General features: G+C 40.9%; 1 protein-coding gene across 1 annotated transcript; it reads right to left on the bottom strand.

Annotated features, from left to right (window-relative positions):
* Positions 1–1,339: 1,339 nt before the first annotated feature.
* LOC105052094 (cationic amino acid transporter 6, chloroplastic) lies at positions 1,340–6,995 on the bottom strand. Its single transcript, XM_010932798.4, has 5 exons — positions 6,407–6,995; positions 5,576–5,798; positions 4,651–4,999; positions 3,093–3,324; positions 1,340–2,191 (listed from the first exon to the last, which is right to left on the bottom strand). The coding sequence occupies exons 1-5, from the start codon at positions 6,825–6,827 to the stop codon at positions 1,626–1,628; spliced, it is 1,791 nt and encodes a 596-aa protein (XP_010931100.1). The 5' UTR covers positions 6,828–6,995; the 3' UTR covers positions 1,340–1,625.
* Positions 6,996–12,306: the final 5,311 nt, after the last annotated feature.

Raw genomic sequence — 12,306 nt, 5'->3', positions numbered from 1 at the left:
GTAAATTTTGGTGTTTCTGTGTTTGATTTGTTCGCTGCATCTTTCACATATTTTTCTTGGTTTCTCTACTTGTTAAATTTCCATCAAAAGGAACACCAACCCTTGTGCAAAAAGTCTGCAGATGGTCGTAATGTCTCAGTGAGAATGATCTGAAGTTCTGAACATAGCTTTGTAGATTACCCTGGCCATACATTTGAAACACTTTTTATTTCCAACATATAACCCAAGCTTTGAATTAATGACTTCTTTAATAATGTCTATCATCAAATATATCCATAACCCTGGAAGAGCACTTTACCATAAAAGATTAAATGCTTGCTATAGCTGGCACTCTCTAATAAACTTAACACCAGAGAATTTCTTCAAAAAAAACTGGGCAAAAATATTGGTGGTTGTGTTTTATGTAACGATGCAGCTAAATCTTTAGATCATTTATCCATTGATTACTCTTTTATTTCCAAAATCTAGTTTTGGATTGGTGATAAGTTGAAAGCTCCTCCCATGCCAACCACGTTATCACAACTTTTCTCTAATTAGTGTAAACAGTATTTTAAATCCTTCCATCTAATCTTCATGCTAATGGCAGCTATGATTTCAAGTTGTTGGGAGGAAAAAAATTTTAGAATTTTTCTAAGAAAAAGTTTGATAGAACAAGCTGTTTATAGAAAGATGATATATCGGTTTCCAAATTGAACCATTCTCTGCAAATCCATCGAACTCTTTAGTGTAGTTTCTTCGGCCAAAAATCTACTGAAAGAAATATTACCTGATGCTAATCTCTGAAGTTAAGGATAAATAACCTCCTTTGGCTAATTTTTTTACCATACCACACACTTCCTTTTCTGCTCAGGTTATGTTGCTGGTATAGGGGGATTGCTCTATTACTATTCCATGCTTTGGCTGAGCTATCCTTTATTTTGGATGGACCTTCTCGTGTTAGACTCCATTATCTATAACTTGATCCTACCTCTTGGCTCTTTATCCACAATGTACAGTGGCTTGGATGGGAGACAATGATAGAGATAGCAATATTGTGACCTTCATGAGATCCAACTTGCTATAACCTTTTGGACAGATACTACTCGCTGAGTCTTCCCTTTTTGATTTTTGGTTTTAATCTTATGACTTCACTAATACAATTAACAAAGTCCCCTTTGGAACTTCTCTATTGTAAAGTCAGTTGATGTCATCTTAGGCTAAGCAGGGAACTTCAATTTATAATCTCTATCTATAAATTTTTCAATTTTCTCCGTGAATAAAATTGGTGAGTAGTGGGATCAGACACAATTGACGTCTGAAGGAAATAACCCTGGCCATTTCAAACGTCTAACTCAACCCAGACACTAATACATTTTTACTGATTTCAAACTCAACCCAAAAGGTAAAGGAAAGAGATGTTCCAACCAAAATACGCAAAGGAACTTGCTTCAAAAGCCACTATCTTACAACTTACATGTATAAAGCCTTCCTTTTCTTTTCTTTGGTATTTTGCCAGTTCAAATCTCTTTTTGGCCCCCATTTAACTCCCCAAACCCATTGAAGAAAGAAAAAAGATAGAAAGGTAAAGAAAACAAAACAGAACATAAGAAAACAGAACAAAAGATGATCCTTTTCTTCAGCTCCTCTTACGCCCTGAAGCTTCCATCATTATCTTCCTCTGGATGGCTCTGGGTATCTCCTGCTTTGTGTAGATCACCTTTCTCTTCGGCATCAAAACTAGCATGTACGCTGTAGAAAACATAAACAAGTATTGCAAGCACCGAGAAGCAGCCAAACCGCACATATGAAGGCCGACCGAGAGAACCCAACAAGAACAAATTCAGAAATATCGATATGGAGGGTATCCAAGGCATCATTGGCACACCCCAGAACTCCGGCTTCCGAGCCTGTGGCACGAGGAGTTGGAAGGCTTGGAGGATGGCGATGGCTGACAGAGCGCACGCACCAAGTAGAAGGGCCTTGGTCCTCCCAGGCGGAGCAAAGTTCCATACAAGGGTGAAGGAGAGGGAGGCAAAGGAGAAGCAGAGAAGAAATGAGATGGTTGGCCATGGGTTGGTGGAACCGGCCGTGACATAGCGCCTATAGATCACAGCATTGGCTACCATGTAGAAGACGAAGAGAGTGGCGATGGAGACGAGGTTGAGGAGGACATCCAGTTCAGTGAAGAGAGCTATGGCAGCAGTGAACACACCTAGACAAGCCAAAGATGGATCAAAATATGTGTTTAAAAATGTCCAAATTACAGGAAGAAGAAAACTTTTTAACAGCACCACTATAAAAAGCTTGTTAAGTGCCACCATTAGCAGAATTTTCATATACAGACCCTTCAGTGTTGTAAACAGTACATGCAATAAGTATGGGCATCATCCAATGGTCAAGTTGAAAGAGAACAAGTTATACAAGTCATCCAGCATGAAGAGTGTAGAACTAGTGAACAGAACTATTGTAAGTAATAATTCCTTGGACGTTACTCATAGCTTTCCAACCCCTATCAAATGTTTCCAGCTCAATCCGGCAATAACAGTACCATTCTTAAATCTGAAGGAACTAATTGCCTGAGTCCTGTTCATCTTTTGTCTCCCGTAATTTAAACTTTTTTTTTTCAATAATTAGGAAACAAAGGAAGGATAAACTGTCTTATTCTTCATCTGCTTCTTTCTGCAAAATGATTCGTAAAATTTACAACATTTAAGACAACAAATATGAATTCCTTCATTTATTTAAGAACATAGTATTATTAAAGAAAAAGATTCTTAAACAAGCTCTATAATCTTATCAAGGATGAATGGCAGTGTTATTGGCTGTGGAACTTTGCACCTCATCCAGTTTGCTAAACGGAAAGAACCAAAAAAAATAAAAGTTTCAGCAGATCTTTTCGGACCCATCAAAATCCGCCATCAACCCATCTCTAGCACTGCTTCTATAATTTTTTTCTTTAAAAAAATATATACTTATCAAAATTTGAAGCTTTGAAAAAGAAAAAGAAACGGAAAAAAGGTATAAGAAAGAAAGAAAAGCGACGTTGGTGGGCCCCAGGATCGTTGAAGAGCGCATAGTAGCAAGAGGCAGGCAGTTAGGGAGGGAGGTCGTACCGAGGAAAACGGAAGCGTTGACGGGCGTGGAGGTGGAGGGGTGGACCCGGGCGAGCCACGCTGGCACGACGCTCGACCGTCCGATCACGCAAAGATACCTCGCCTGCCCCAGCATCGCCACCAGCAGCGACGTCAGGATCCCGAACACCGCCCCCGCACCGATCACGTTCGACACCCATCCCCAGCCGTCCGATCGCCCGAACGCCGCCGAGAACGGTGCTTCGATGTCTATCTGCCAGCACGCAACACCAACACCGAGTTAGATGAAATGGATATGTGCACGTGTATGCTCGTGGGCCCCACATCACCACCCGACGCTATCTCCGGTCGGGACCTTTGAGTGTGGTCAGATGAGAGGGAAGGGATACGGAGGCACCACCGGTCGTTCCTCCCCAACCGAATGCATTAATTTCACGGCGGCGATTCGGGGGATGACATGATGGGACCACCGGCCGGACGGTCATGATGACATAGCAACTTCCTCTGCGCGTATGCCTTTTGCGGTGGATGCGCCCAAGCGATAGACCGAAAGAGAACGGACCCTGGGTCCTACTTACGTGGCAACAAGATCACGTGGGCCAACAACCAATTTAGGTTGGATTTAGAGCGAGGAAGAGAGCGGCCAGCCAGAGCATGAAGTTTGATGCTAAACAGTCGGTAGAACAGAATGCAAGATTTTTATAATTGAGAAAAGCGACAATGGTCAACTGTTGTTATTATGTGTTAATTATGCGAGCAATCATACTCAAATAAGCCACACAATAATTACTTAATTACAACATATTTAAAGCTGTCGTTCTCGGCCTATCTGGATGGAGAACTTTTTAGAGAAATGGTAGAAAACATAAATATGGGCACAAATGGACAACTCAAAAGAGAGAAGAGAAAAGGAGAGGGAAAAAAAAAGAAAAGAAGATGAGGTTTAAATAAAGGACCCCAAGCAAAACAAAGAGGGGGCCTAATTCTCCAACATATTATTTGTCCGGGCCTCTTCTGTTGCCAGAGGGTCGGCCACTTGGGCATATAACAACCCTATGTTGCAAGGATGGGCAGTGGAAGATGTGCACTGATGTGTCAATTATCATTTTGTCATTCTATCCTCAAAACCAGCTCTCAAGTATCAGAGACAGATATGTTAATCACAAACTTGTCGATGCGACAATCACTTGACTTTAGCATGATTCAAACACGTCCACACAAGCCTAGTTGGCTTTCGATTCGAGCAAGATTCAACGAAAGTGCAACATACAACATCTGTTGAATGAGAAAATTGAGTCTTGCTAGAGGCCAAACTGCAATACAGAACATACTTTTGAGATGTTGTGTTGAAATGACGAATGTTCCATGGAGCATTAAGATGCTATGAATCTTGCAGCCCCATAAAAATCTCAAAGTTTGTCTGTAACGAAAGCAGGCCATAGAGCTGAGCGGCCCAGTTTCCTCGTCACAGTGGACCGACCGACCCAAGGTGGGGGGGAGGGGACCGGCTTGCTCCTATTGCTATCCATAATATAGAATTTGAGATGGAAACTGAGAAGAACTCGGGGAAAGTTCTTACAGCATCATAGGGGAGGAGCATGGCCATGGAGGCAGCCATGAGGCAGTAGAGAACCGTGACAAGGACGACGGAGCCCGAGACGCCAATGGGGATGTCACGGGTGGGGTTCTTGACCTCCTCCGCCATGGTGGACACGGCATCGTAGCCGATGTAGCTGAGGTAGACCACGGCCGCGCCATTGAAGACCCCTGAGATGCCGTAGGGGAGGAACCCACCAGGGTTTTCTGGGTTCGCTGGATGTGTGAAATTCTTCGAGTCCCCTCGCCAGAATCCCATGACAATTATAAACAGGATGAAGGTCAAGTGGACCGACGTCAACACCAAGTTTAGAACCGAGCTCTCCTTCGCACTGTGATCCAGGGGAAATAAATAAAGCATAGGATTATAAGAAAGCATGAGCGCACTGGAGAAAATAGAAAAACTAATTCATTTGATATATAAAATTAGGATGAAGACGAAAGATAAATGCTGAATTCGACATATGAAAAGCCAAAAAGAGAATTACAATGGATACAAGAAAAAGGAGCCAACTTTGAACAGAAAAGATTGAAAGAAAGGTAAAGAAATAGAGCAAGTTTTTGTTTTTTTTTTTTTATTGATCCCTGAGTGGAATAAAGATTTTAACTGGAGGCTATGAAAAGTAACAGACAAGGTGAAAGACAAAAAAAAAAAAAAAAATGATACCAAGGTAAAAGATTTGATTTGATGATAAAAGAAACAAAAGAAAGTTATGATGATTGGAAGCGTAGAAAGGTGAACAAAGAAAGCCCCACGAAAGCGAGTTATCTTTGCGACAGGTGACGACAAGAACAGAGCTCCACTTGGAAACGAAGACAGAGACAAAATCATCAAAAGATTGGATTTTTCTTCACCCTCTCTCCCTCTTGCTCACTCTCCTTGTTTTTAAAAAAGCGGTGGTGGATACCTGCAACAAATGCACACAGTAATGATCAGAACCACGGCTACCGCGAGGAGATCGATCTGGTTGAAGCCTTTGGGGAGGCCGGAGACGGTGATCCGCCACCTTGCCGCCGTGTCCACCCCGATCACCGTCCCTAGATATGCCGTGAAGCTCCGTGACACCGCCGCATTGGAGAACACGTACTCCATTATTAGATTCGCTCCTGTCAAGAAGGCCGCGAACTCTCCTGGAAAGAGCAAAACCAACAGGGAACAATAAACAAATCAGAAGATTGCGCCTAATCCATGGAGGACTCCATTCATCAATATAAAAGGTGAACTGAGGGAAAGAAACCTCAATGTCCCCTCCCCCCCCCCAAAAAAAAAGGCAAAGCAAAAGAGCAAACCGAGACGGATAATATACCAAACCAGAAACAGCTCCAGTTGTTCAGATTGTCATTAAAATTTCAGATATTTTTACCAAAACAAATTCGGATATTTCGTTAAGGAAGTATTAGAAAGCTTCCAATATATTGCAAATTAATTTCGGAAAGTAGTGAACGTCATAGAAATGAAGGAAGAAATTAGAAACGGAGATGACTTATTTGGAGAACAAAGATCGCCTCTGGAAACTTTAAGAAACCTAGTTAATCACAGATTTCAGCAATAAATGACCTTTTCTCGCTTTTTTAGAGGGAAAAAGGAAGATAAAAAACAGAAAAAGCAGCTTAAAATCCCCCTTTTTTTCCTCTTGAGTGAACTGAAATCCTTTTTTTTTTCCTTTTGACCCCAATAAAAAATATTTGACCGGAAAAAAGAGATTTTTTTTTTTTAATGTGAGAGAGAGTAGACGGACCAAAGGTGACCCTGAGGTAACTGAAGGCGCCGCCGGCGACGGGCATGTCGACGGCGAACTCGGTGTAACAGAACGCCGACAGGAGGGCGCAGAGCCCTGCAATGGCGTAGGAAACGACGATGGCGGGGCCGGCGTTTTGGCTGGCGGCGCGGCCGGTGGTCACAAAAACCCCGGCGCCAACCATCCCACCAAGGCCCAGCCCCACGAGGTCTGGCCACCGCAGCGCCCGCGCCATGTCCGAACCGGACCGCGCGCGCAACCGGCTCATCTCCTCGTACGTCGTCGTCGCCGACCCCACCCGCCGCCGCAGCCGTCGGGGAGTCTCTGCCAGCGCCCTTCCGTACGCCCTCAGACTCGCGAACGACGACGACGCCGCCGCCGCCGCCGCGGCGCCGGCGGTAGAGCCCGCTGGCTTCTCCATCTCTCTCTGTTACTCTTTCTCCCTTTAGAAGAAGAGAGGAGGGTATTGTGTATGGTTTGGAGAGAGCTGGGGGTGTTATAAAGGGTCAGGGCAGAGGGGCGGAGATAACGGCGCGACAAAAGGAGATGGAGGAAAGAAGAAGGGGGAGTGAAACGGCCGCTAAACGCTTTCAGAGAAAGCAGGGAGCCTTTTGGCGTGTTAGGAGCCAGTATTTAATGCTACTTAATTATTTGATAGTAGGAGGACTGGATTGCATGAGGCAAAAACTAAGATAAAATGACGCATTTTTATAACATCCCACATGGACCGACCAACTTCTGTGGGGAATACATGGTTTTGGAGCTTTGGTGACTGAGTGGGTCAGGAAGTTGGTGTGTTGGTTGTGTGTTTTCGGGAGGAGATGGGGGTATTCGGAGGGGAAATATGGTGTGGATTTAGTGAATGAGGGTGGCATGGGGAGGCTTCATTCTGACGCACCCGACTGCACAGCGTTTTAGCGTGATGATGTTCTTCCCTTCTTTGGCTTCTTTATCTCCGAGGTCTTTTTCTATGGTTGTTTCTAATTTAACTTACCACCTTTCTAAATTCTGAATAAAAGTTATGAAAGTTCCATCCAAAATAATAAATTTTTTAAAAAGATCTATTTCGGAAGAATTAAACAGTGCATATTGAGAAGTTTACTCAAGGCGCACCCTCCTAACCTCCTCCATATATTATGGCAAGGGTATTTATATTAATTGGTTGGTTTTTTTATTATTATTAAAGGATGGATGATATGACTAAGGCTGCCAATGGGTCAGGTTAGTACCACACCTAACCTGAAATATGACTTATTGATCCAAATCCAAGAACTCAACCCGAACCTAATAAGAGATCAGAGTTGGTCCTAGTGGTAGCAGATTTAAGGACCATGAGGGGAAGAGGAGGGTAAATAGGCTGCTGAGTGACATGGGAGAAGTTGGGGGGAGATAAGTTGGCCAAATAGATTGAAAGTGAGATCATTGGCCATGCCAACTTACAACAAGTATTTGTGCTGGATCAAGATTGGGAGGACCCAGGGCAATAATAAAATATCGATCCAATAGATGGAGGTGAGGTCGAAAAGATCGGCAAGATCAAAGATGAGGGTTTGGAGAGACATGGAGAGGCGGCCAATAGTGGTGAGGTGGCTAAAGGAGAGAACAAAATGAAAGGAAGAAGACCAAATAAAAGGAAGAGAAGAAGGGCTAAGAGCACGATTGGAGGACATGAGAGAGGCAAAAAGAGAAGAAAATTCATCTCCTAAACTTGATGTTGTATTTAAATAAGATTACATAAATGACCATAAACTTACCTTGCTTATCCAGTAAACATGTAGTCAAAGATTATTTTTTATTTTAGTTTGGAGGACTAAAATATATTATTTTTATTTTTATTATTTCTTATATGAAAAATAAATATCTACGTATCAAAATAATACTAGAAGAAAGATTTTAAATCCTATGAAATTGAGATATCTCAGTATCTTCGTGAAACGAAGTATTCCGCTATCTAGTTCCAATCATACATCTCGATAGATATCCTCCATCTCTCTCTTCTTCTTCTTCTTTTCTTTTTTTTTTTTCTTCTACCTTCCATTTTTTCTTTTTTCATTTCTTTTTGTCATCCCTTTCTCTTTTTTATTTTTTTCTTCTTCTTTCTATTTTCTTTCTTTTTCTTTTCTTTTCTCTTTCTCTTTCTTTCTTCTTCTTTCCTTTAAAATTTTTCTTTTTCATCTTTTATTTTTTCTTTCCTCTTTCTTCTTCTTTCCCTACATCGATGAGTTTCGAAGTTCCAACTTTATCTCGATTTATTTTCTTATAGACACGAGCCCTAGTTCATTGAGTTGTAAAACCTCCTAGCAATATCTAAGATGGTTGGAAAACTATGCTTGAATCTAGTTTCAAGTTATAAATATCTTCTAAATTACAACAAGAATACTATGGATTTGGATAATATACATAAATGTGATTAGAAATAGATAATAATTGTAATTTACCTTGGTTATTTATTTGATATGAATTTACTCTCATGTAGTTTTTCTCTTAAATCTCACCATACATTCCACGATCAACGTATAATTTTTATATAATTTTTTATTAATGGGATTCAAGATCTATCTAATAATTATTCTACACACAAATAAAATTTTAAGGTTTACTTTATAATCTGGTTTTAAAAAAAAAAAAGTCGTAAGGAGAGAAAAGGATGTATGCAATTGATTCCATTTTGATTGGATTTATTGATCGGCACAGTGGAACAAGCCATATGTTATTATAGTTTTAGTTGTTTGTGGTAATTTTTGTTGCTTGCCGTGTACAAATTCATAAGATTTAATTCAATAGATAAAGTTATTGTTTGGACCAAATTTTATTTGATATGTCTGCTGTCCCAAAAAATAAAATTGATAATCATAAAAAAAACTTTGATCAATTTTGATCTGGGATTCTTTGATCCCAGCGTGTTAATAAGGGGAAAAAGAGGAGCTGCCAATATGTGAAGTAAATACCCTAGAATTCAGCTACATTAAGCTGGCAAGAAAAAGTTCCACCAAACTCCTATTTATGATAGGAGGTCTCATTATTTCTCTTTGTCCAGGAAGTCTCCTTTTGACATTTTTTATGAGATATTCTTAGAGGAACAAATATCATAACAACTCTTGCAGTTTGCTATGCATCTCACCTACTTCATTCAAATACTCTCTCTTAATGATATATAATTCATAATTTTTCTATAAATTGACGATAAATCTGGCCACCATATATGTCAATGTTGTGCAAAGCATAGTTACCAAGTTATCCCTTTTGGTCTAAACATAATAAATTCACCATCCTAAACATTATAAGAAAATGTACCTTTCAAGAATAACTATGTAATGGATAAAATCAAAACCATCAACTATATCGAATCCTCCGTTCGAAAGAAAAAAAAAAAAAAAAAAAATTATTTGCAATGCATGTGCCTAACATCAATGTCTGTCACGCTTCTAAATTAGTAAACCGAAGAACGTGCCATTTTGAAGCTCGTGTGCCACAAAAACGAAGCTTTTTTTACGCCAAAGACCAAAATTAATGGTCAAAAGCCTTTTGGTTGGAACTTATGCTTACTGAGTCTTTTTTGTTATAAGCTGTTTCTTCTATTTTCTTTGAATAAAAGTGTATACATAATGTGCTCGGTTTTGTCAGGACGTTAGTTGGCAATTGTTTGGTTGGTCCCATTGTGTATAGATAAGTCTTCTTGTCTTCGTTATCAGCTCGCTGTTATTATGGTTCTTAGTCTTATGTTTCTGATACTGCTCATAGGTCTGTCTATTGTACAATCTTTTTTGATTTTGCAATTAAATTTTTTTATCAAAAAACAAAAAAAAAAAAGGCCGCAGCATCCGGCACCTGCAGGTCACGTGCCCGCCGCTCTCCGGCCGCTGGCACCGTCTCCCGACGTGGCTCCGCGGCACGCGCGAGAACCGGCCGGGACACGTGTCGAGACACGTGTGGCCGAGCTGTGGATAAGAAGGGAGGACGAGGAGAGAGCCAGAGAAGGCGTCGGTTGCCCTGGGAACCGGGAAGCGCGCGCACCAGTGCGGCGCAGGTTCGAATCTCGATGCAAGGTAATTGATTAAAAAAAATCTTTAACCAACAGTAACGGAAGCAGACGGCGTCAAGTTTATCCTGCCAAAATTACCCTTAGTCTTTATCTGAAATGGTCGGTACTGTCCCCGATAATCTGACTTGTATTTGACCAGCTTGTCCCTTCGCAGAATCGTTGACTTTGGATGTTAGCTAACGTTGATTGACAAACGGAGTGCAAACGCGATCAAGCGGTTCTCCAGGAGTCCAAGATTCTAGAACCCATGGATATCGAGAATTTAATCTAATAACCTGGAGATTTGTGTAGGGTTTTTCGTGTCAAATGGAGAGATTTGGAGAGTAGAGAGGGGGACACCTAGGAGGCTCAGAAGCTCTTGGATATGGTCCATAGCCACCCACCGGCCGCATCTTATCCATTCCCATGGGAGAGGTCTACAATTCTAATCCATGTCCCCTGGCTTTTTCCCGAACATTTATTCTACTAGGATATGTGGGGGGCCACATAAGAGATTGAGGTGGAGGGGAAAACAAGAGTTTCATGTCTCTATGAGCTCCCTCCCTCTCATGCTGGAGGCAGAAATCAAGCCCATTTTCGCAGCATGGTTCATAGCCTACATTTCATTCATTTGAAATTACTAATGCAGCCCTCTTACCTTGTACCTAGCCATTTGTTGATCAATAAAATTTTTTTGGATGTGTCAAGAATCCTTGTGCTATAGTGTCATCCCCGCTCTAATTTGCTACTGTGGTGTTTTCTATCAAAGATATGCATCATTGGGGTAAATATTTGGAGTTATAATCTTGGAGGAAGTCCGATAATCTTACTTGAAGGAAGACCGACAATCACTTTTGTAGCCAAATTTATTTGGATGATCGCCAACTATATCTGATTGATGACGCACAATCGACGATGTTCAACAATCTATCCGGTAACACGACTACTATGTATATTGATGATTATGTCGATATTTAACTGATTGTATTACTCGACAGATGGCCAAAAATATGAAAAAAAATCATAACACACGATCCAGAATGACTGACAGGAGCACCAGCTACTCATAATTGAGACATCATAGGCCAGAATAACTCGCAACTACATCCATCTAAATTCGGTAACTTTCACGTTCTCATATTTCAAGGGACGGAGATTACAAAACAATGGCAGACCTCACCTTTATATAAAGGGAGGTAAGAGAGGAATGGAGGAAAGCTTGTTTTTAAATATATTTAGTGCTTACTTCTGTAATTTTTTTTTACTGTTTCTTTAACTTCGACTGACTTAAGCATCTGAGGATCTTCCACCAGATAACTTCCAGCAAGAAAATTTCATCTTCCAAGTTTTTTCCTCACCAATGGCAAGGCGCACTTACTCAACATCTCACCGAGAATTTCATCAGAGTTCAATAGCAACATGTACTGAAGAATTTCTATGCACATGCTCAATCTATCATCATAGAAACACAATCACATTCCTTGGTGTGAGACCATTAGTTATTTAGACTCAATGGAAATGATGCTTGAATGGTAATAGAGATGCTCTCTCTCTCTCTCTCTCTCGCTCTCTCTCTCTTGCGTATGTACTCACTTGTAACATTTTGTTCAATTTAGCAAACTCTTGCAACATTTTGTTCAATTTAGCTAACTCTTGCACAAAAGTCATTTTGAATTGATTCTTTCTATACCAAGAAAATGCAAGGGAGAAAGGTGTTACACTTTGGCACACAAGATGAACATGCAGATGATACCACAAGATAGAAGGTTGTGCTACCGATGCAAGACGTGATAGACTTTGTCGTTCATTTGTACTGGAAAAAGATGGTCAAAAGTAGGTGGAGCTCTATATGTAGGAAAGGAAAGAATTTTGTTTAGGA

The sequence above is a fragment of the Elaeis guineensis genome, chromosome 9, assembly GCF_000442705.2.
Source record: "Elaeis guineensis isolate ETL-2024a chromosome 9, EG11, whole genome shotgun sequence".
NCBI classification, from domain to species: domain Eukaryota; kingdom Viridiplantae; phylum Streptophyta; class Magnoliopsida; order Arecales; family Arecaceae; genus Elaeis; species Elaeis guineensis.
This window is presented reverse-complemented; position numbering and strand designations above follow the sequence as displayed.